The sequence below is a fragment of the Euleptes europaea genome, chromosome 10 (genome assembly GCF_029931775.1).
Source record: "Euleptes europaea isolate rEulEur1 chromosome 10, rEulEur1.hap1, whole genome shotgun sequence".
NCBI classification, from domain to species: Eukaryota; Metazoa; Chordata; class Lepidosauria; order Squamata; family Sphaerodactylidae; genus Euleptes; species Euleptes europaea.
The window spans coordinates 17,648,960-17,674,973 of record NC_079321.1 but is presented as its reverse complement, the minus strand read 5'-3'; the positions used below and the strand labels follow the sequence as shown (position 1 = coordinate 17,674,973).

The following is a 26,014-nucleotide window of genomic DNA, read 5'->3' as shown; positions in this document are numbered from 1 at the left end:
GGATCCCCTGATACTGAGCAAAAAAGGACACTGTAAATTAATTGGGGGAGGGGAACCACAACATTTTATTTAGAAAAAATGTACGCTGCCTCTCCTGAGACCTGCTTGAGGTGGATCGCCAAGAGGAAATACAATAAAAATTATAAAAACCACTTGAAAATTACAATTATTTTAAAATGACTTGATGGGGACCGACTTTGCTCCAGGAGTATGGAATTTTGAGAGCAGCTGAGTTAAAGGGGGAAAGGTGTGAGAGAGGAGAAATCAATTTGTTCTTGCCCTTCATCATTCATTGAATGGTGTGGGAGCGATATTGGGGTGTGTGCGGAGTGGGATTTCCAGTCCTCCCCCACCTCATTCCTCAGGTGCCCCTCTTTTTGTACAACTCAAGTGCAAATAATGTTCAAGCTGTTGGCCTGGATTCAAAATTATTTATGACTATGGCAGATCTCTTTTTGTTTTATTTATTTTTCCTCACTAACCACCCCTATCCCTCCTGAGACTTATGACTTGTCGCTTCTTGTTTTTCTGTCCCATACCCAAGATGGTTGGGGAATCCACCCCAAACCCTTTCTTTATATCAAAGTGAGAAATATGGCACAAGAGAGGCTTACTGAAATAAAAACTCAAAACTGGTTCATTTGTATCTTTGGGGGGGGAATGGAAAAGTCAGGTTAGCAAGGAGGTTTCAGAAAATAAACCTGGCTGATAACAAGACAAAGGAATGAGAAAACTTGAGGTATTTCTAAACAATAGATATTTTGTAGTCGGGATTTATCTGATGTATTTCACTAACAGTGGCTGATACTTTTGATATGTCTGAGACAGAGTTCACATGGCAGTCACTGTTTAGTTTATAGACATAAGCTTCTTGAAACAATATTTTCATTGTTTATGGAGTCAGGAACTAAATACACAATTTCCCAGTTTCCCCCCCTAAAACTGGTTAGGTTATCACCCCCTTAACTCAGGAGCTATTTCCCTTAGAGAAGGACACTTAAATCACTTCCCTCACACACAGGATCCTTGTTCCTCTACTCCAGCTGCCAGCCTCAACTGTCAGCTTCAACAGTCAGTTATCAACTGTCAGTTTCTTTAACAGTCTTTCTCAACTGGCACTTTAGAATTCTCAGGTTTTTTTCTTTCTGGACCTCTTGTCACTCAAGGTTTTATGACCACGACAACTCATATGATGCAGCTGTCCATCACGATGGCATTGACAATCAATGCTGAAAAACCACTAAAATAGTTTTGAGAAATAGTTTGGCTCCCTCTATGTGGCATCCCCACCCCACCCCACTGCTTAGCCACCCAAATCTCTTCTGGTTTGGGACACAGCTATTCCATTTCCTTCCTTTCAATTAACATATAAGTTATGATTTCGCTGGATCACATTGCTGAAATGTGCAGAGAGACCGAATGTCAACTAGACATCCCAGGCAAAGCTATTCTGAGCTCAATACTCAGAGCTAACAAATGCTCCATCGACTTTATCCAGCACCGTATCTTAAGCATGTCTGTAACATTAAGCAGGTGCATGGACCATATTCTGACATTTTCCAGATCGTGTTGTTGGACTATGGTCTTGCTTCTTTGTGATGTAATTCAGCCTGCTGGAGTGGGGTCACAGAACCGTTTGCACCGTCTGAACCAGGTTAGCACCATTATGAGCATTATATAGCTAGGCTTTCCAGGTCTTACACTGCAGTCCTGTGTACTGTAAATCTCACTGGATTCAATGAGTTTAGACTAAATACTCTGCACAGGACTGCACTGCTACTGTTTAGAGAGCAGTGCTTTATACTGATTTTTATGGGAAGTTCACAACAATATGCTTCTTCTGTTGCATCAAATACTGAGGCTAATTCCCAACCCCTGGAAGTTCAGAAAAGGTTCTGGATCCAAGTTATCCACTCCTACCTGATCTGCACAATGCAGTTCTGATTTCTAGGATTAATTAGCATATGCATATTTAATTTACCTTTTAACTGTTTCTTAAAATCCTATTTATTTGTAAATGCTTCGATCACACCTTTCCCCTGCCAAGAAGGACCCAAAGCAACTTCTCAGTGAGTCACACGCAATGGAGGAGAAGAGACATACCATAAAAACCACAACAAAATGTTGCTCACCCAGAACATTACAACAGTAGCTTTGCCAGCCAATCTTTTTACAAAAGCACTCCTCAACAGTTCTGCTCTGCAGAGGTGTGGGAAGATCAGCCTTAGGAAAACGTTCAGCAAAAAAGGGGCCAGCCACAGAAAAATCCTGAGAACAGGCCTTGGCTGTCCTCACTTGTCAGTGTGCCAGCAGTAACTAGTGTGGTAGCTGGAGACTCCATGTAGATTCATGCATAAACACCACACAATTTTTTGTTGTTGTCAAGTCACAGCTGACTCATGGCGACCCCATAGGGATTTCAAGGCAAGAGATGTTCAGAGGTGGGTTGCCATTGCCTGCCTACGCGTCACAGCCCTGGTATCCCTTGGAGGTCTCCCATTCAAATACTAGCCAGGCTGAGTGTGACTGGCCCAAGGTCACCCAGCAAGCTTCCATGGTACGAGTGGGGATTTGAACCTGGGTTTCTCAGGTCCTAGTCCGACACCCTAACCAATACACCATGCTGGCTCTCACCACACAAATACAGGCAACTTTTAAAAAATAAATGTTGCATGCCATTTCATCTCCCATTACCCTTCCCGATTATACTGGACAGAAGACATCACAAAGTGAAGCCTTCTGGTTGCATCTGGTGCAAACGACTGCTGATGGAGGGAGCAATTTTGTCCCGTTCCCCATCCGGATGCACAAGGCTATCACACCACTTGGGATCCATGACCCCGGAAGTCAACTTTCCCGGGGTTGGAAATGGCTGTTGACGGGGGAGGAGGAAAAGATCAGAGCCATCCACTGATGGCTTCCTGGATCCAGCTCACCTACTTGTCTGCATGACAGACTAATGCTTCACAAAACTGTGATATGAGCTTGAAAAGTTTTCACTGCTGGGATTAGTAGTAGTAGTAGAAGAAGAAGAGTTGGTTTTTATATGCCGACTTTCTCTACCACTTAAGGAAGAATCAAACTGGCTTACAATCACCTTCCCTTCCCCACAACAGACACCCTGTGAGGTAGGTGGGGCTGAGAGAGCTCTAAGAGAGCTGTGACCAGCCCAAGGTCACTCAGCTGGTTTCATGTATAGGAGTGGAGAAACCAACCCAATTCACCAGATTAGCATTCGCTGGTCATGTGCAGGAGTGGAGAATCAAACCCGGTTCTCCAGATTAGAGTCCACCCCTCCAAACCACCACTCTTAACCATTACACCACGCTGGCTTAGGAGAGGGAAAAGATGTTTTAAAAAGATAACGTGCCACGCAGTGCAAAGGACATTCATCTAAACACAAACAGGTGGAATCATGTTTTTGCTAATTAGGAAAAACATGAGAGAGAAACATTAAAGCATTTTATTAATGACACATTTTAACATCTTCCCCCCTGTGAGGCAGGCTCATTTTAAATCCTTTTGTAAGCTGACAAGCCTCTGCTAGGTATGCTGTTGCTTCTCCCACTGCTTACCATCAGGAAAAAACAAGTGGACGTTTGGTTATGAAGAAAGGACCAACGGCTATGTCAAAATACTGTTTATGTTCAGCAACCAGAAGGGCAGTTGATTCCCTGTCAGAGCCATAATGAACGCTGAGATGCCTGGCAGAAAAGGCACCCCAGAAAAGTTATTTCCATGGACCTACAAATTGCAGAAAAGGATTTATAGGGCTTCTGCTGACGTCACAGCAACCCAGAAAACTGACAGCTCATCTAAGTTGTTCAAACATTAATTCTTTAACTCAAGGATTTCCCCCTCTTTCCTCTTCAAAAGAACAGCGGAAACCAAAGACGTTAGCTTTGTTTAGCTTTTTGCAGGAACTGGACTGCAGTTTTTGTACTTGTAATTTGCAGTAAAGGAAAAAGCAAACAAAACCACAAAGATATTGGTTTCAAGGAGGCTGCATTTTGCAATCCCAACCCAAGGTTGCATTAGCTCTTAAAAGCGATACCGGCAAGGGAAGTAAAACAAATCGTGTAATCAAATCAGAAACGATGGGAAACCAGGGCTCATTCCAGACACGTGGAAAATACTTTCTAGAACAGTTCCTCTTTGCTAGTGAGGGAAACACCAAGTACACCCAAGACCAATGTATTTCAGTGCTTCAGCAGAAAGGAACAGCCAACTGAAAGAGAGAAAAACCCCTGAAAGCTCATTGTCAACTACTTGGCGCACCATCTCAGAAGTGGGTTCCTCGCCAAGATGTGATGGAATAAATGCCTTTCATTGACCTTCTAATCTACTGTTTGTTTTAAATGCCCTTTGACTATAGCCACAATATCATTATTCCTACCCCCAAGGAGGCATTAGCAAGAGGTGCTAACTCCAATCATGCTAACCAATCAAGAGCGTGGAAAAGTCCGCACCACACAGTTGACCACTCTGACACTAGAAGGCTTCCTACCTCACAGGGCTAATGAAAATCTGAACCCTGAATAGATCACTGTGCATGCAAAACATGTTTATTTGCTTCCCGCCCCAATGAGGAGCCAAAGTGGCTTACAGCATCAGTCTTCCTTAAGAATATAAGAAAAGCCATGCTGGATCAGACCAAGGTCCATCAAGTCCAGCAGTCTGTTCACACAGTGGCCAACCAGTTGCCTCTAGGAAGCCCACAAACAAGACAACTGCAGCAGCACCATCCTGCCTATGTTCCATAGCATCTAACATAATAGGCATGCTCCTCTGATCCTGGAGAGAATAGGTATGCATCATGTCTAGTATCCATTTTTACTAGTATCCATGAATAGCCCTCTCCTCCATGAACATGTCTACTCCCCTCTTAAAGCCTTCCAAGTTGGCAGCCATCGCCACATCCTGGGGCAGGGAGTTCCACAATTTAACTGCCTTCCTAACAACCACCTTGTGGCTGACAGAGTGACTGGGAATTTGAACGTGGCTCTCCCAGACCACTACACCATGTTGGAAGTACTCTAAATCCATGATTTACAATGATACAAGCACTGTTAATGATACATTTCACAATGGCTCACAGGGCCAAACCAGATGTAATGCTGGGAGTTCCACAATTTGAGATCCCAGAGTTTTTAAATCAGGTGTGTGTGGGTCCAGTTCTGATTAGAATAGCAGCACGAGGGGTGTGTGTTTGTAAGCCTTCTCTCTGTGGTTTTTTCCCAACCTGAAATGGCCCAAGGAGATGCTATTCACCTCCTTGGGACAAATAACAGCTCCCAAGGTCAGGAAAATGGAACAGAGAGAAGACTTAATCTCACTCCCTTACAGTCCTGATCAAAACTGGGCTTCTGTGTACCCGATAATTAAATTTTACAAAATCACATCTCGTTTGCCATTCAACCTCCCTTCCTCCCTCTCATGGAACAACTTCTCCTCATCTATCACCTCCAAAATATCCCAGCAGAGTAGTTCTCTAGTGACAAAGTTAAATGGCTCTCTCGGTCTTCAAGGGCAAGGCTCTCTTCTCTTTGGCCCTTTACTTGACCTTAAAATACTTATGTTCCATCCTCCCAACAGAGCTGAAGATTGGCTAACAACTGTTACTAAACCCTGACAACAATACCACGCAGCTGTCCTAGTGCCACATTGCCATTTCCCCCCCAGCTGAATGTGGCTTCTGATGCTTAGAAACAAGCATGGCAGTTGTGGTGAAGAAAAAAAGTTGGTTTTCATACCCTGCTTTTCTCTACCATGTGTGTATTAAGTGCTGTCAAGTCACTTCTGACTCATGGCGACCCTATGAATCAATGTCCTCCAAAACGTCCTATCTTTAACAGCCTTGCTCAGATCTTGCAAATTGAGGGCCGTGGCTTCCCTTACAGAGTCAATCCATCTCTTGTTGGGTCTTCCTCTTTTCCTGCTGCCTTCAATTTTTCCCAGCATGATTGTCTGTTCCAGTGATTCTTGTCTTCTCATGTCACCAAAATCAGCTTTCTTCATTGTCCAGCTTGCACACCCATACACAGTAATAGGGAATACTATGGCATGAATTAACTTGATCCTTACACTTAAGAATCTTTTCTAGCTCCTTCATGACTGCCTTCCTATTCTCAATCTCCTTCTGATTTCTTGGCTGCAGTCTCGGTTGACGATGGAGCCAAGGAATGGAGCCAAGGAATAGAAAGTCTTGAACAATTTCAGTCCCCTCATTGTCAACCTTAAAGTTGAGTAATTCTATTGTAGTCATTACAGATTCTCTACCATAAGGAGTCTCCAAGTGGTTTACAGTTGCCTTCCCTTCCTCTCCCCACAACAGTCTCCTTGTGAAGTGGGTGGGCTGAGGAGTTCGGAGAGAACTGTGACTGGCCCAAGGTCACCCAGCAGGCTTCATGTGGAGGAGTGGGAAATCGAACCTGGTTCTCCAGATTAGAGTCCGCTGCTCATGTGGAGGAGTGGGGAAATCAAAGTCGGTTCTTCAGATTAGAGTCTGCTGTTCTTAATCACTACACCATGCTGGCTCCCATGCTAAGAGGTGCTGCAGCTGAGAGACAGCTGGGGAAAAGGGGCTGGGAAGAAGGGTCAGGTTGTTTGCCTAGAGACAACTGCATTCTACATCAGCCATAAATTGCCTAGGGATGCCTTCTACATCAGCCATAAATGGCACCTTTGACTGCATACCTTGAATCTGTGCAACAACATCTTGTTGGAAGAAATCCCTGTCGCCATCACGTTCTGCCTGATTAAACTAAATCTGTTTCCAGGCTTTTTAAGGTCATATAGAAATATTTAGAGATGCTCCCTTCACATTTTAGAAGAAACACAGCATAATAGCAGACTGAAACACAGCAACAAAACAGACTGAATCGGGGCAGGGCGTTGGTGGAATACTTGGCTTCATCGCATCATTTTAAAAAGAACTGACAATCCTCTTTAAGCTCACAGTACAATTAGTCATTAGGGCCTAGTTTTCTAGCACTGTTAAGCAATTTGTAATAACCTCTTTCCTTTTAATAGGGTTAGGCATTACTTACAAGGCACAGCTGTCTAGAAAGCTGAAACCTCCAGTTGTGAAGCAACAGCCTTGTTCATTAGCTTCCCTGATAGTCAAATCAGCTCTCGAGCCGGGTTTAATGGCCTGCCGATGAATAATCAATGGCTCACTTTTCATCTGAGTGTGAAAATGAGAATAATCTAATTCATGGTTCCCACTGGTAAGAAGTAAGGCCTTGGGTTCTGTTTCTATTCAGGGCTGATTTATAACCCAATGGAAACCTGATGTAAACATATAATCAATGAGTCCCATCATGGCTGATAACCACCCCCAACTGGCTCACTCCCTCATCTCAAAAAGCCATCCCTTCAGGCTATTAGCTACGTCCAGCTCCCTCTTTCTACCGTCCCTGCCTGCAGCTTTTACCTCGGCCATCCGTTCAGACCAGCAGAGTCAGAAGTAATTTTATACGCAGCAGAGAGCGGGCGGAATTGATTTTTCACTCAGCACTCGTCTCCCATCTGAATAATTATCAATTTTACTGCCTCATAAAAGGGAAGAGTCAAAATTTCAAATCAATTCAGGAGAGCTTTCTGAGACTCGAGAAACTGCGCACGAGGAGAAAGGTCAACGTTGGCAGCGACCTCGGGAGATGATGTCAGATATGAGTACGCTGAATGGCTGACATCAGAGGCACTCAATACGGCATGACTCGTGCTAATGCAAATCATATTTATGCTGACTACAGGAGACCGGCCATTAATATTTAAAAGAGTACCTGAAAGCCTGCATTCAAACTAAATATAATGCGTTCCGCAGATTGCGAAGCTAATAAAGACAGATCGCTGCGTATTCGTACGCCATAAATTTTGGGGATTGCCAAGCATCATTAACGCAAAACAGGATGCTTGGGTCATAAGGCAGGCAAATGCCTGGAAATCCAGACTCAGGGACCGCATACCATTCTCGCTGATCAGATCGCTCTGCTCGGAGAGCATTAACTAGGGTAACTCAGTGATGGGAGAATTCTGGATTTGTTGCCAGGGGCTAACCAGTTTATGCTCGGGATTGGCTGCTTCAGGAAGTCACCGTGAGAAGCAATAATGGCAGCACATCTCACGCTGACGAGAACGCCCATCCTATTCACCTCTAAGTAACAGGCTATGTAATGGTTTCTAGTCAGCTTTATTGGGAAGCAATGAAGATCACCTAAAGTAACTGGAACAGTAACTAACAGTGATAACCCTGGGTGAGTTTTAAACGGAAGCCACCCTTCCTGTTACCAGACGGAAGTTCTAGCTCGACAAAGTCTTAGGTACCTCTTTTGCTAATTTTAGTGAGTTTGACGACACCCATAAACCAAAGCAGAGATTTAAACATGCTGCTTAGTTAATGGTCTAGTTCAGGGGTGTCGAATTTAATTGCTCCGAGGCCCGGATATGACATAAATGTCACTTGGGCGGGCCGGGCCATGCCTTGCTGGCCCAGACTGGGGTAGGGGGGCTGCCTCAACTGGCTTGTGGGCCAGATAAGAGCTCTCAAGGGGCTGGATGCGGCTCTTGGGCCTTATGTTTGACACCCCTGGTCTAGTTCTTAACATGTCCACTATTCTGTCACTGGGGAATCAGAATTTGTGCACTAAAATTGAAACTGAACTTTCAGCATCCATAGTAGCGAGGGTGATTGTACCCCTATCCCCCCACTCCACTGAGCAAAGTTTGAAGCCTTCCTTCAGCTTAGGTAGTTCATTCTTTGGAGGAGGAACCTCTTAAGTTGGATGAAGTCTTTTTAGACGGAAGGAAGACTACTTGGAAAGTGGTTGGACCCACCCCAATAACTGGAACAAAATTTCAGCCCACTCCAGTGACCTTGCGTCTTCTCAGAGCCACGAAACTGTTGCTAACATTTGCTTTGCGAACAAAAGATAAGCCGGAATAAATGTAAGATCAGACTAATCATCTACAGACTGAAGTGCCTTGGTAATAACTAGTGGGACTGATAGAGAAGGGCTGCATAGACAGAGGGGCAGGGCTGTGCAAGGCAATGAAAGCGGGAGTTTCCAGAGTTCATGGTCCCTTCCACACCTTGCTTGCTCACTTGTCTTATAATGGCAGGACATGTCAATCAATTTTGATGCTACTACCACCTTCACAGAAAGACCAAGGGCAAAGAAGAAACACCAGCCCATCTGAAAGGGGGAGGGAAGGAGATGTCTAGGGCTCCCTGAGCGCACTCCTGCATTCTGGGTAGTTCGCTTCCATCTTGCCCCTTTCCAGGGCACTAGCACAGATGTCAGAGCTGACACAGAACCCCTGCCACTTCTGGTTTTGACACTGATGTGAGGGGAGAAGAGGGACCCCTTGATACGCTCCTCCACACAGTGTCCAACCCCACCTGTGACACAGGTTGACAGGATACTGTCAACACCTGCTGGGGAGAAATATGGGGTTTTCCCTGAGAAGAGGAGCCCGGAGGGGAGGTCACATTTTTTTTTAGCAAGAAAACAGAATGCCCTTTGAAATAACTGTGGAACTAAACATCCTGTAGAGTTATGCCCATTGTGTATACAATGAGGAAAATGAGAGCTAAGAGAGAGAGAGAAGGGAGAGGGAGAGAACAGAAATATATGAAAATAGAAAAACACCTCAGTTTACCTGCTGCAGCACTTCTGAATTCTGTTGCATAAAGAGCAGTAACCTTTGCCCGTCTTGGGAAATCTCTCTACATCTGAGGGGCTTCTTGCCTTCTTTTGCTATGTGCTTGAAGAGGTAGGTGACAATGTAGTCTAAACTAGCACAACAGCTGGAGGAGACAATTGTATCTGTGCAGACACAATGAAATAAAAGGTCATTATTTGTGAACATTTTTGTTGTTTATTAACATTCTGCGCCGAAGGAGAAAAGGAAAACCTCAAGCTTGCAATGCGATCAGATAGCTAGATGGCCCACTTCACCCCACGGCTGCTCTTGTTCGGCAGGTACCCCCATATTCCAAAGCAGATTTCCTGCTCTAGACCCTTCATCTCACTCCACACAGCACGGGAGGACTGCTGTACCCCACTGATAGCCTGCCTAGTTGCAAGCGCTCCTGCTGCGCGTTACAAATTGCAGGATTCCAGCTGTTTCCTTATTGCTAGGAAATTATGAATTCTGAGGAGTTTGTGCTTGGAGAATAAAACATGATTTTTTTTGTTTCCTTGCTTTAAAATTTAGCATGCACTGCCTTCCCCCCCATCAAAAACGCAAATGAAATTAAAGTTGCAGGTTGAACACCTCATGACCTTAACAAGAGTGGAAAGAGTGACCAAAACTCACCTCGTTATTGGTACAGTATCTACCTATATTTTTATCCTGTTCTTCCTCCTCCGAAGAGCTCAGGACTCAGCACACATTCAAGTCCCTTCCCAGCTGTATCCTCACTACAACCCTGCGAGGTAGGTTAGGGGAGCATGACCAGCCCAAGGTCACCCAGCAATCTTCATGGAACTGTGGGGATCTGAATCTGGGTCTCCCAGATGCTAATCCAGCATGCTAGCTAACTACGGTATTACTCTGTCTCTCAAAACTTTTAAACTCTACATAGGTGGGAAGTGGGGTAAGACGTAAAGAGTGCGGAAAGAAATTTCTAGTTGGATACTTAATTAGTTTCCTTTTATGATCTGAATATAATGATGCCGTCTCTACGAGTGCTTCTGGATTATGTTGCAAGTAACTGGAGCATGGGGATCATGTTACATCTTTACTAACTGAATCTGGAGCAAACGAAACTCATTACAGGACTAAAACCTATCTGTATCTGATGCAACGTCGATGTGTCGTTCTGAATCACATTACTTTGCAGCTTGCCGGCATAAAGTTTACCTTGCCCATCAAAAGGTAGGACCATGTGGTCAATGCAAGCCTTCCATACCTTTGTAAGTCCACTACAGTCAATGGCAGGAGTCCCCAATGTGGCGTCTGTGGGTGTCATGGAACCCACCAACACCTTTTCTGGTGCCCACCAAGTGTTTTTAGAAAGTGGGCAGGGAGGGCTTTTGCCCAGAAAGGCTTCTGACTGAGCACTGGAGATGGGGTTGGCTCTGCAGGTTTATAAAAGTCTTGCTTTGGCAGGGGCTGCCACCACAGCACAAGGATCTTCACTGTGCGAATGAAAGTAAGCCGCAACAGCCATTTCGTGGCTAGCTCCTCCTCCTGCAGCAGCCATTTTACGTCAGTCATTTAATGGCTACGCCCACCACAGTATATCAGAATTCCAAAGGTTCCCACAGGCTCAAAAAGGACAGGGACCCCTGGTCAACAGAATCCACGTAAAACTCTCTCAATCCTTTTAGTCATTCCTTGGAGAACGGTTATGGTATTTGCCCTAGCTAGGACTCGCCCTGCCCCTGTCCTATACTTCTGATAAAACTCTAGTGCTTTCATCACACCCTATTACCTTACTCCAATGCATGCTGTTTTGCCGCTGGGCAAATCTACCTGTTTATATACACCAGCATGTGGAATTTGGCCAGTCTCATCCCATTTTTCCTTACTGGATCCTAAAGGTAAAGGTCCCCTGTGCAAGCACCGGGTCATTCCTGACCCATGGGGTGACGTCACATCCCGACGTTTACTAGGCAGACTTTTTTTACGGGGTGGTTTGCCACTGCCTTCCCCAGTCATCTTCCCTTTACCCCCAGCAAGCTGGGTACTCATTTTACCGACCTCAGAAGGATGGCAGGCTGAGTCAACCTTGAGCTGGCTACCTGAAACCGACTTCTGTCGGGATCGAACTCAGGTCGTCAGCAGAGCTTTTGACTGCAGTACTGCAGCTTACCACTCTGCGCCACGGGGCTCCTTTACTGGATCCTACCATCTTCTTTCTTATTCCAAATATTTCTCTCGTGTGACTTCTGTATTCCAGTGCAACTTCTCTGCATCAAGTCATAATTTTTTTTAAAAATGCTATTAAAAGTCATTTGTCTTTCTTATTTGTTAGAAACGGAGATCTTGGAAATGATACTGGTATGAAAAATAACGCATCACGTTCATGGGAGCATGCCAGGATTTAGGGATTCAACCTGCTCCCTGGTGAAGTACCCTTTGCACTTTGACTGGATTGAAAGTCTGAGACTTCCAAAGATCACAGATTTGTTTTGAGATTCTCTGTTTTTGGATGAGGGCACGCATGCACAAGCATTAAACTGTTAAAATATTCATTTGCAGGAGAAAAGAAAAGGCTACGATAGACTCAATTAAGTGTATCCCCCTAAACTGTGCTAAGTGGAAGCTTGCCAATATTGCAGCGTGCATCTGAGAACTTCCCTCTAGACGCCAGAGTGTTGAACTGTGCCAGTTCTGCTACATAAATGTTGTTTTGAAGTTTACTTGTATTTGAACATCACTGCAATACGTTTTTTTTCCTAAGCTAAGTTCTCCTGAGGTCTTTGGAAGGCTTTTGCAGACAATTTAGCTACAATCAGTCTCGAGACTCTCTTAATCTTACCAAGTATGGAGCATTCCTATGAATTTCTGACTGACGTCAAATGGAAGTGAACATTCACAACTCTTCCCTGGGGAGTTTCACTCTTTGCAAAATCTCGCTCTACCCACCCCATATATTCATTGTTTCATCATCATATTAATATTCCGTCTTTCTAACATGTTGCTCAGGGAGGCATGCAGAGCTGTACCATTTTACCCTGGCAGCAATCCTATGAGGTACTGAATTCCATACAGACAACCTCATTGCTCTATGTATGTACACATGAAGTCACCTTATACTGAATGAAACCCATTGGTCCATCAAGGCCTGTACTGTCTACTCACGCTGGCAGAGCCTCTCCAGGGTCTCAGACATAGGTCTTTCACATAGGTCTTTAACTGGAAATGCCAGGGATTGAACCTGGGACCAATGTACACATGAAGCTGCCTTCTACTGAATCAGACCCTTGGTCCATCAACGTCAGTACTGTCTACTCAGACTGGCAGCGGCTCTCCAGGGTCTCAGGCAGAGGTCTTTCACGTCACCTACTTGCCTAGTCCCTTTAAGTGGGGATGCTGGGGATTGAACCTGGGACCTTCTGCCTAGGAAGCAGATGCTCTACCACTGAGCCAAAGCCCTTCTTCCTAATGTCTAGAACAGAAACTCTTTTGATTTAATTTCAACCCGTTGGTTCTGGTCCGACCTTCTGGGGCAACAGAAAACAACTCGGCACCATCCTCTATATGACAGCCCTTCAAGTACTTGAAGATGGTTATCATATCACCTCTCAGTCTTAACCTCTTCAGGCTAAACATACCCAGCTCCTTCAACCTTTCCTCATAGGACTTGTTCTCCAGACCCACCATCTTTGTTGCCTTCCTCTGGACTAGTTCCAGCTCGTCTACATCCTTCTTTTAACATTATAACTGTTCAATGTGCAGCCAATCTTAAAGTATTCATTTTGAATGGATTTGCTTTTAATAGACAAATGTTGTGATTTACAGCAAGTTATTTACATGGGAGGAGTGCTGCCATAATGATCACGCACACAGATCCATCAGCTGTGTACAGAGAGTGAATTTAAGATCTGCCATGCCGGATCATACCAGTGGTCCATCTAGCCCAGCGGGCTCTTTCATGCAGCGGCCAAACGTTCCAAGCAGAGTACAATAATGGCCCTATTAAATAGCCTAATACAAAAATAAGTGTCATAACTATCCAGTTCAGAAGAGAAGCCGCTGCTCAAGAGCAGGAAATGAAGCCAGTCAGGTGTCTTATGGCCTGCTTTTAGTACTTCACAGCTGTTTTAAAGCACAGAATTAAAACTACTGTACTGGTCACCAAGGGAAGGAAGGAATTGCTTCCTGTTCCATTTCCTTGTTTTTTGGCATTTTTGTGAATGTTATGCCTTAACTCTGTCCTTACTTGTTTGTTTTTTATCATTAAATTTCTCTAAATATTGAAGTATTTCCAGCTGATTCAACTACTATTGTTCAGCAGTATATGAGATATAGCAAATTTATTCTTCGGAGAGCCAGTAGAACAGCCCACTTTACGTGATACTCTCCCTTACCTTTCTTCGGTGGGGGAGAAAGAGTGTGCCTTCCCTTCCTGCCCCACCTGCAGCCACCGGACATTCATGCATTTGGGGAGGGGCCATGGCTCAGTGGTAGAGCACCTGCTTGGCATGCAGAAGGTCCCAGGTTCAATCCCCGGCATCTCCACTTAAAGGGACTAGGCAAGACCTCTCCCTGAGACCCTGGAGAGCCGCTACCGGTCAGAGTAGACAATACTGACTTGGATGGACCAAGGGTCTGATTCAGTAGAAGGCAGCTTCACATGTTCATGGATGGGCATACTATTCCAACAGTGCTGAAAATCTGATGCCCACAGCTCCTGATTTTCCTGGATTTTGCCTGGGATATCTATTTCAATGTTTATTTAGGCTTATAGGCCTTGGTTTTGTTTTTGTTTTTGGGTTTTTTTTGTACATACACTGTGTTTACACAGGGCCAGCCAATATGACAAATGTGCTCACTGGTAAAGATGGAAGGGTAATCTTGCCCCCTTTCCATAGGTATGACATGGGGTGCGAGGAGACTATTATCCAAACCAAGCCAGACCTCCCTAAGAATTTCTCTCTCCTCTCTTAAAAAAATGACCCATTAAGAAATGCTTCATTTGAAAAAGATAAAGAGACAACATAGTTCAAAATAATGGTGGGTAACAGAAAAACAAACTGTTTCAGTTCAATATTTGTACTAGGCACCAAAAAAAAAGCTTTTGCTAATCTTTTAGGGTTTTTTTTTAGCTCCCATGTTTTGGTTTCCTCTAAGTTATGTTAAGTACTGGACACAAATTGAGTCCTTAGTATTTAGCAACTGCTGCTGAATAATTGTGTGTGTGTGGGGGGGTGTTGTACGTGTCCTGTTTATGTGATTGGAGGATCATGCCCTTTATGGCTTCTCTACTAAAAGTTTCCTATCCTGTAAACTGAATATGAAAGTAATGAACACCATCAACTTCACGAAATGTATTTGGGGGAATGCATATTTCATAAGCGGATTCTGCAGTACTTTTAAACCAGTGCTTTGACTCTATTTGTTTTAAAATTGAATAACACAAAGTAAATCACTAACGTCCATTTAGAAAACCAGTAGCTGCTCTAAACATGCTGATACGGTACAAGTAGATATTTTATATTCTTCTGTAAGTGATCTTAGCAGCACAGTGGAGAGGTCTACCCTCTCATCTGCTCACGAGGATGCAATTTAAGTATTAAGAGCTACTTATATTTTCCCATAACTGTATATCAAAGATGCTTGTGGCACTCATTTTTCTTCCTCTTGCAAGGATGTAACAGAGGAGGACGTTATGCAAGACCCCCATGCTGATTTTAATGGACAAGCAGGGTCATTTGTTGAAGCCGAACGGAGCCCTTATTGCATTTTACTCAAGGCAAGACAGACAAACAACAAATAACAAACAAGTTAAGGGGAAAAATGACAATTGTTGCTTTGGTAAATAGAGGGGGAAATGTCTACAGCAGTGCTGCCTGGGAATATCTGACCAGCAGCGTAAAGAATGAGAATAAAAGAATGCAGTATCTGTACGCAAGCCAACTCTCCTTTGCATAAGTACCATGAAGGTGCAGTCATTTAAAAATATTTTAATGGGCCCATAACAATAACATTTTATGAACAAACAGAGATGGAGGAAGGAACGATTTTCAACTGCTCGACAAACCACTATTGAGCGTGCCATAATTTAAGAGTTTTACTCTGTTTAAGATGAAGATAAAAGGAAGCGGTTTCAGCGTGATTCTCCCTCTGACCAGCCTCCTTTCCCACAGTACCGGAATGATCTCCTTTACCCAGAGTCAACTTGAAAAGTAAACCAATTAATGCCAATTAAAAAAACAAACGGCTGGACAGAAAGGGGGGGGGGAATCATGCTTTCACATTCCGGTTAATGAAAGCAACACGTTATCAATCACAGGAGAATGGGAAAGGTTTCCACTTGGCGGATTAGTGAGAACATGGCAAACAGGAAGCATTAGAAGGTTTCAATTCACTGAATCAGCTGTGAAAAAGCCAGGTAAACACTTTTGGAAAGGACTGTTGAAGTGTTTATCCTTACTATGAAGTCGAGAGGAGGGCTACTATTACACATGATTTACAACCAGCGCATTCCAAAGGAATAAACATTATTGCAGCGTATGAAATACGAAGTACGGAGCTGTGGTGTTTCTATTCAGAATTTTTGTATGAGTGTAAAAAAACCTCAATAAAAAGCTTTGAGATGTAGGGCTTTCACAGCTTTTGTTCTGATGTTTAATCCAAAAGCTTTATAGTCATCGCCAAACATTTCAATGACACAAAGACTGGGGTGGAGCGGGGGGGGGGGGAATAAAACAAGTAAAAAAAGAAATCTTAGCAGATACAGATGTTGACTGCCTTACTGCCACGACTTCCTATTCTGGTTTACTAAGCACAGGAAACAGCCTCCATTCTTTTAATGCTTCAATATTAGCATATCTGAGAGCATTATACATAATTTGTCAAACAGTATTTGCCAACTGCAGTTCGGGCATGCTCAAATCATGGCTGCCGCTTTCATTTCAGGAAGAGCTCTGCTGGATCAAGGCCAGGACTTATCTAGTCCAGCATCCTGCTTCACACAATGACCAACCCGTTTCCCTGTGGGGGTCCATTAACAGGATGCATTGGGTGAGGCGTTCCCCTGATACCACTTCCCAGCTCTGGTAGTCCGAGGTTTACTGTCAGGGCTAGGACAGGATGTTAAAATGGCCCTGAGGCCACCCAGAATGGGTGGCCCCTGTGACGCTACAAGCCAGCGCCGCGGGAAACAGCATTGGCTCAGGTCTAGCCAGTGGAAACCCCAATAGGGGTCACTTCACCTGTCGACTACTGCCCTGAAGGCCACAGGTGAGCTGGCACCCACTGCTGGCCATGCCTGAGACAGGTGATCTCGGCAGTGCTGCTGGGGCTTGGCTCTGTCTGATCCTGGCTGCCAGGGAACCTCCAGGGCCCACCACAAACTTTCCCTGTAAACTAAACGGCCAGCCTGCCCCTGTTTACTGCTTTTGAATGTGGACTCTGAAGAGGCAGGATAGGAAAAAATATTCTACATAAATAATAAAAGGCCACTGAGTATCACTGATGTAAGGTATATCTGTATGGTTGACTTTGCAGAAACTTTTCAGTGTATTTCCAAGGCAGCAACAGAGGTACTTGGTGTTTGTGGGCAGTCAGATCTCACACACACACACTGATCTCCATGTATAGGAGACACTGTAGGAGAACATGGTTATAAATATAATACTTGGTATGCTATAGAGCCCCATGGCGCAGTACTGCAGTCAAAAGCTCTGCTCACGACCTGAGTTCAATCCTGACGTAAGTCTATTTCAGGTAGCCAGTTCAAAGTTGACTCAGACTTCCATCCTTCTGAGGTTGGTAAAATGGGGGTAAAGTGTAGACGACCGGGGAAGGCAATGGCAAACCACCCCGTAAGCATAGTCTGCCTAGTAAATGTCGGGATGACATCACCCCATGGGTCAGTAATAACCCGGTGCTTTCACAGGGGACTACTTCTGCCTTTACGCTATAGGGAAGCCCAACAGGTGCAGATGTCAGCCAGTGTGGTGTGGTGTCATGGTTAGAGTGATGGACTAGGATTTGGGAGACGCAGGTTCAAATCCCCACTCTGCCATGAAGGACTGCTAGGTCACCTTGGGCCAGTCATGCACACACACAGCTTAACTTACCTCACAGGGTTGTTGCAAGGATAGCATGCAGGAGGGGAGAATGATGTAAGTTGCTTTGGGACCCCAGTGGGGAGAAAGGGGGGGTATAAATGAAGTAAATAAAACGAAACGAAGCATCCTTAAATTACTTGCAGCCTGATCCGCAGACCAACTAAGCCAGGGTACTTGAATTAAAAACAGCTTAGCTTTCAGATCGCAGCCCCCAGGCTGTGACCATACTGGGGTTGTATATCCAGCTATGTTGAATCTACTGGGAATTGTAGCATGAAGCCAGTGAGCTGAAGACTAGCCCTCCTACTGCTCGTTCCAGTCAATTGCCTTCTCAGAACAGGAATACCATTTTAAAAGTGTTTATGAAAAAAGGAACTTAGCATTTACGAATAAGTTTGTGTTGCACTTGAGACGCTGTCATGACATAAAATCTGAAACTGAGACCACATCGTAGCGCAGTCGTTCTTGCACAGTTGAATTACACAGGAATACTTACCCAGTGCAGTAAGTCCTTCTGATATTGAAGTGAATATATACATTAGTACATGAGGCTCTAGACTGGTAATGAAACTCATATGGTCCTGGGTAAGACATTCCAAGAGTGGGTAATAGGACTGGCTTAGCTTTCGATATTGCTTTGGGTAAAAGAGAGAGAGGAGAATTGGTGAGAAACTATGAATTATTTAAAAACATTACATTAAAATATTACGATACCTGTAAAGTAATTTTAATGTATTCTAGACCATTATTACATCAGACGTCTTCTATTTTTCATATTAGTCAATTGTAAGCTGTATTTATTCTGTGCTAACCTCATCAGATGTCAAAGGAAGTAACATTTTGCACTGCAAATTCTGTTTATTGGGTGCCTTTGCATACTTTGCTCTGCTTCTGCTTGCATGGGGTGGGCTCGTGAGTGATGTGGGGAACTGGGAACTTTATGGCCACACAGGAATTCTGGAGCAAACATAACCCTATATGTTTACTGCCATAGAGCATGCAACCTTTGTGATTTACAGCATTGGATCCTCTTATATGTTAACTTTTCTTCTTACTCTAGACATATCATGCTCCAGTTATCATGATCCCAAATATGAAGCTTAACTGTATAGCAGGAGCTGGTCACTAGATCGGCTAGTGGGTCATATTATGATGACTAAGATGAGTGGGGCATCCATTCTTGTTTGAAGTGTATGAGGGGTGTTGGAGGAAAGGAAGGAGACCATTCATCTTAAGCCTCTCTTTCTTACTAGTGTCATTCTGCCCCATGTTAGCCAAACCCTACTTCAGCTTTTCTAACCAAACATTCTGGATGATCCCAATGAGATAGTTACCCCCACCATCCTCTTTGAGCTAGCCAGCAAATTCAAAGGACATCTGGTCAAAGCACGATCAGTTGCCCAGCACAGGTGTAAGGCCCTTTTTAAAGATATTGTACTAGAAGAAGAAGAGTTGGTTTTTATATGCCGACTTTCTCTACCGCTTAAGGGAGACTCAAACTGGCTTACAATCACCTTCCCTTCCCCTCCCCACAACAGACACCCTGTTAAGTAGGTGGGGCTGAGAGAGCTCTAAGAGCTGTGACTAGCCCAAGGTCACCCAGCTGGCTTCATGTGGAGGAGTGGGGAAACCAACCCAGTTCACCAGATTAGCGTCGGCAGCTCATGTGAAGGAGTGGGGAATCAAACCCGGTTCTCCAGATCAGAGTCCACCACTCCAAACCTCCGCTCTTAACCACTACACCACGCTGGCTCTCACAGCTTAATTTTGCAAAAAGAGAGGCACGTTTCTAACTTCTACGGGACTCCCCCCTCCTGCCTAAGACTTATACAAATGAATGCAAAGACAATGGAACCTCCAAAGCCCAACAATCTGTTCCTTCACTTGGACAGCTGTCTAACATAAGAATGGCTGAAAGCATCACTGATACGGCATGCCTGTGTTCAGGCCTTGTAATCCAGGGATGGCCCCGCCTGCATAAAGTGACACATCAACACAACTGTGAAAGTAATTTTGCAGCAGCCACTCTGTAACAGTTACCCTAATTGCATTCCCTTGCCTGTTGTTCATTTTCCATTGCTGTCACCGCTGCTGTGAGGGGGAAAGCGCAGAGGTATGTTGGCTGCACACAATCATGCGGTTACGTGAGTGTTTTTCCCCCTTCGGACTTTGAGCTATGAAAGCAATCACAAGAAGTTGCCCCAGCACTTCACTGCTATTTCTTCACCTGAAAACAACTCTGCTGGACTATATGGGCTGGATCTATTGGAAGAGTTCACAGAAGTTCACAGCTGGCTTCAGCAGAAGGGCTGAAAGAGGAGCTTTTACCTGATTCCCTGCCATTGCTGCAGTCCCCTCCCCACCATCACAGTGCATTTGCTTGGGAGACTTTCCCAATCCTCAAGACAGGGGTTTTGGGACAGGCTGCTGGAAGAAGGCAGGGGAAAATCTGCTCCACTAGCACCTTCTGTGAACTCTTCCGGTGGATCCAATCCACAGTGGACACTGTGAAGGAGGTGATATAATTGTCATGAGACTAGACAGATGGAGACAGAGATGCTCTTCCCCTCTCTCCTTCACCATCTTCCTGTTTGTAAAAAGTCCCCATGCCACTCAGTTTGGGGGCCCCTGGGGCAGTCATGACACCCATTGCCACTAGCTATTTAACTTGCTAAGGGAAGTCCTGGACTAAACAGTGGTGACCTGCTGGGTCAAATGTGTAGGAAGTGGTCCCTGCTGGCTGGAGCCCCAACAATTATTGAAGGGGGGGCAGGTGGCAGGCTACCTACTTCCTCCTTTTCAAATCAGATGACCCTCCCCTCCAATTTGGCACTTCTAGCATATGTGCACGTTAACTGCACTTGAAGGGGAAGATTCCCAGCAACTTGCATCTACCTAGCGTTTTAGGGAGCCTTCTCCTACTTTATTATTTTCTTGCAAGGAGATGGCTTGCCTAGCATCTGCTTCTAAACATCTGCTAACACAGCACAAGACTGTATCTGCAGAAGAGAGTAAACATTCTTCTATTCTGTAACAGGCTACAGCATCAGTTCTCCTTTGCCATGTGGCTTGAATAACATGCTCCTCCCAGAATCATGTATATATTTCTCGGGGAGGGGGAGAGATCTATAAAACCCAACTAAGAACAACAAAATTAAACAAATTTTAGGCGTATGTACTGAAAGGATCACTCATTGGATCCAACACCAGGGTTCAAATGTTGGCGTGAGAACACAGCAGATTTCTCCCTAAGATTTCCAGGCAACCCAAATGGCTAGGATGCCAGAGAAGAAAATATCACTTTAGCAGACATGCCCCGTTTTTCTTAATCGTTGGCCAGAGTCAAATTAGAAATATGGGGGGGGGGTCCCCCACATGTAATTATACACATGCTTATGTGTTCATATGCAAGAGGGAATTTTTTTAAAAAACTGGATATGCGGGCAAGGGGAGCCAGAGCCTATCTGGAGATCAGAAAAACGCATGGGTCTTGTTAACGGTGCCAGGCATGAAACCCATTTAATAGTGACAGATGTCAAGCACTTAAAAAAAAAACACCTCAATGTCCCTTTAGATAATGCAGATTGGGAAAGCTTTAAATGTTCCACTCATAAAGGTCATGTTGTGTGTGTGTATAAAGTGCCGTCAAGTCGCAGCCGACTTATGGCGACCCCTTTTTGGGGTTTTCATGGCAAGAGACTAAGAGAGGTGGTTTGCCAGTGCCTTCCTCTACACAGCAACCCTGGTATTCCTTGGTGGGTCTCCCATCGAAATACTAACCAGGGCCAACCCTGCTTAGCTTCTGAGATCTGACGAGATCAGGCTAGCCTGGGCCATCCAGGTTAGGGGCAAAGGTAATGTTAGAAGCTTATAAATATTCTGTTCCTGTGTTTCTTAAAGTGAGGTCTGTAGACCTCCAACCTGGGGTCTGCAGAACGGGCGTTGGAGGAGCATTTAGAGCACTCCTGCCTGTGCCAGCTCTAGTGTTGCCAACCTCCAGGTACTAGCTGGAGATCTCCTGCTACTACAACTGATCTCCAGCCGATAAAGATCAGTTCACCTGGAGAAAATGGCCGCTTTGGCGATTGGACTCCATGGCATTGAAGCCCCTCCCTTCTTCAAACCCCGCCCTCCTCAGGCTCTGTCCCAAAAATCTCCAAGTTTTCCCCAACCTGGAGCTGGCAACCCTAGCCAGCTCAGGCTAGGCAAAAGATAACCTCCTCCTCCCCACACACAGGGTTTACTGTGGGTTGTGACAGGGCCATTCTGGTGTTTGCTGTGTTCTGCTACTTTGATTATATTTCTTCCACACTAGCTCAACAAAGGTAAAGTGAACTGTGTAGTGAGGTTCAGCAAGGTAAGGTGGGGGGAAGGGGAAGGGTTTAGCTCCCCTTGCTCGCTGGCTCGTTTTTTAAAATGAAAACAAAGTTCCCACTTCTAGACCCTCGTGTACATGGACGAGGATTCTCCCGTCACGCCGTTTGACTCTCAACATGCTTACTCACTCATCACAGAAGCCACAATAGGGCAGTGAACCAAATTAGACCATGGCAAACAATGGGGTGGGGCTCGATTTAGGCTCCAAGAAACACCGAGGCAATCCTACTGCCATCCAAGAGGACACATAAAATAACTCAGCCAACCCTCATCTTATCCGGATGTTATTTTGAATATTTTGAAGTGAACCTTTATCACTTGAGATAATCATGGTTTTTTCTTAATTGTAGGAATGGAAATAAATTCAAGGAATCAAGACTAAAATAAAAAAAATGCATTTGAGCTGTTCTAGATTCCCCACCCCCACCCCCGGTCTCTTAGTTTTAAGCCTTTGGTGGTGACTACATATTTTGCATAAAGACTCCCAAGATGAGTAATTGCTTACTAGCAAGTCACTGTGGGATACTGAGAGAAGCATTTTGACAAAGGCCTGAAGTACATTGTCAAAGTGGTTGTCCCCATACAACTTGAAGACGCCAAAGCTGACATAATTTCCACACAAGGCAGATTTGAGTGCAGAATAACAGATGGAAATACCCTTGAGTTTCAATGGATAAACTTGATCTTTTGACAGATTCCCAAGGGACAGGATCTGATTACCTGTTTGCAAGGGGTGGAGAAGGAGAGAAAAGGAAAATTGATGTGAGTAATTGAAAAATCCTGATAACTGTGTCACTTAACATTTTTATTTCACATATTTTTTGTAATTGATTGGATGCACTTAATATTTTATATTAGGGAATAGTTATAACAACATTATAAATGAATCATATAAATATATTTCAACCGAAGTTGCATACTCAGACTACGAGGCAGGAGCACTATCTCTGAGCTTGGCAGTATCTGCTGGACCTAGCAAACGTCTCATACTCTAGGAAATAGCACTGGATCTCTTCAAATGATTAATATACATACATATTATACACAGGGCATAAACACAGATACTTCCTTTGCAAGGTCAGGCTCTTGAGCCAGGTTACAAATGCAGATAACTCCCTTAGTACCTCACCGCTCTGCTACAACAGTGATGCAACTGTTTCCCAGTAGGAGCCAGCGCCTATCTGGAGATCAGAAAACCGCATGGCTCTTGTTAACGGTGCCAGGCATGAAACCCATTTAATAGTGACAGACGTAAGACACTTAAAAAAAACCCCTCAATGTCCCTTTAGATAATGCAGGGTGGGGAAGCTTTAAATGCTCCACTCATAAAAGTATTGTTAGAAGCCTATAAATATTCTGTTCCCGTGTTTCTTAAAGTGGGATCTGCAGACCTCCACCTTAGGTTCTGCAGAATGGGCGCTGGAGGCGCATTTAGGGGACTCCTGCCTGTGCCAGCTCAGACTAGGCCAGGCAAAAGATACCCTCCTCCACTTCTCCCCACACACAGCATCTCTTGTGGGTTGTGACGGGGCCGTTCTGGTGTTTGTGGACATTGCTAGTGTAATAACTTTCCAGGCCCTGCTCATTCAGGGTGACGAGCAGTCTTTGATACTTGTCTGTGGTGGGGCCCTCTTTGTAGGCACCTGATGAGAGATAGGAATGGACATGAACAAAGAGAGGGCCTAGGACAGCCAGGAAGCAGTTTCCTGTTTGGGCAGCCTAGCTTCCTCAGCCCTCAATGATGCTGCTGTGAGAGAAGAAAGACGCTGCCTTGGAATTCTACTGCCCACCTCGTGATGGAAATTCCCAACAGAAACTGGTCAACCCCCTTACTTCAGGAAAGCCGGACCCTCAGTGCTAATGGCCTAGAATTGCTTGAGGAAATGCAGAGAGAGGGGAAAGGGGCTTCCTGCTGTAGGTTCATACGTCCTTGTATGTCCATGCTCCTGTCCATGCACGAGAAACAGACGATGATACAAGGCACAAAGCACGCCCCAGTTCAGCTCTCTTGACTTTGAGCTATGAGAGCAATCACAAGAAGTTGCCCCAGCGCTTCACTGCTATTTCTCCACCTGAAAGCAACTCTGCTGGACTATATGGGCTGGATCTATTGGAAGAGTTCACAGAAGTTCACAGCTGGCTTCAGCAGAATAATTTCTCAAGTTAAACTACAGGTATTAAAGAAATGAACTAAGGCTGAAAATCCTGAAAGGGGGGGGGGGGCTGGAGCTCTTTGGGAGCTGGTGTGACCTCATGCCAGCATAAGTGCCACGTCACGGAATAAAGTGGCACCTACTCTGGCATGGGGGCAAACACACCGGCGCCTGAAAGCCACGCTGCTGTAATAAATCTAAGGCTAGGTATCACTCGTTCAAGAAATAAGTTTGCTGCAGACAGCTTAAAGAATATTATACTACTGAACTGGTGGAACCTATTCTAACACCTGGATCCGCCCAAAATTAGCAAAGCAGTCAATTAGCTTATGAGAACAGTAGCCTGTTTGAAAGATGTAGGAAGATGGTTCTCTTCATTCTGATGAACTCATTCAAAACTGAGCAAACAATTGGTAATTAAAAAAAGAAACCAGTATTTTCCAGTTTAATGAATAAAAGTATGGACGGTATGAAGATTTGTGTTGAAAAATCTGAGGCTCTAATTTATGATGCTTCTCTATTTCCCTTGTTGATATCTTTGCTTTAATTATAATTGTGAACTTAAAATATGTTTCAATGGGAGAAATTACAATATCCAGAATCCTTGTGCTGGTCTGGGCTAAAAGCATCCATATTAAAACAGTATTAGTGTGGCATTATACCCCAAGATAGCATCCTAATACAGCTTGGTAGCTACCATGACTAAGCTAGACTGATCATCAACGTGCTGAAGTTGAAGAGGGATTATCCACTGACTTCAGAAATGTAAGCCTTAACATATGCTGGAAAATAATTTCAAACCAAATGAAAATATTGCTTTAGAAATGTTGCATAAAACTCCAAGCACAGTCAGGGACATCACAGGATATGATTTAACATCCAGCCCTCGAAAGATCATTCTTGGATATTTGAAAGTTGTTCAAGATGGCCATGAATCTAATCTCAGCTGCAAAGATCTGCACTGCTTCATTTTAGCAGAGGGCCTGGCTCCTGCCTATATCAGATTGGTTTTGGAAAACTGGCTCCATAGCTATAAAGTCCAAATGAATGTATTTCAAAAGGAGTGCAAAAAGCCCACAAGCTGATGAATTTGAAGAAAGGTGGATTTTATTCAACAATTATTAGAATGATTTTGAGATAATGTTTAACTATATGTGTTTTTTGGGTATTGTAATTTGCTTACTAATTTTAACGGCTTAGTATCGCATTACTGTTACTCCTTTTCCTTTTCTCTGAAATCTTCAGCTATTTAAAATACTTGCTCCTTAACATTTCTAAACATTTATTGTTCTAATACTTTTATAGTTCTGGTCTTATTATTGGTTGTATTCTTTTTATGGCTTTGTAATAACATGCTGATAATTCCTTTTCTAATTAAAAAAAAGTCACAGGTATGCTACTGTCCAGACATTAGCCTTTGTATCACACGGTGATAAAAGAGCATATTAAAAGTTACATCATCAAAAGAGCAATTGCCATTTTATTTATTCAATTAGTGGATGTTTATTAAAATAAGTTATTAAATCAAGGCCTCCTGGCCAAGATTTTAATTTACAATATTAATCACTGATTAACATTGGCTTCATTTCAGTCAAATTCCTTCTGCTAAAGAGCTGCCAGGACCATTAAGTCCTTTCCAGCCTGATCCATCGTCAGCAGTTTCACCACTGTGGCTTGGATCCTATGACATGGTTTCCCTCACACTTCTCTTTGACCGCTGTGGAAGGTTTC

The 26,014-nt window shown here is 44.2% G+C and overlaps 1 protein-coding gene across 3 annotated transcripts in view; it reads right to left on the bottom strand.

The window, feature by feature from the left end:
- Positions 1-26,014, bottom strand: part of RANBP17 (RAN binding protein 17) — a 219,227-nt gene that overhangs the window by 23,688 nt on the left and 169,525 nt on the right. For 2 of the 3 annotated variants that reach the window (XM_056856025.1, XM_056856026.1), the window contains exons 23-25: positions 22,636-22,850; positions 18,250-18,388; positions 9,664-9,830 (exon numbers count right to left, since the gene is read on the bottom strand). In XM_056856025.1, coding sequence (XP_056712003.1) covers positions 9,664-9,830; positions 18,250-18,388; positions 22,636-22,850 — 521 coding nt within the window. Of the gene's footprint in view, positions 1-9,663; positions 9,831-18,249; positions 18,389-22,635; positions 22,851-26,014 lie in introns of those variants that run through there. The other variant, XM_056856027.1, reaches the window with a different exon arrangement.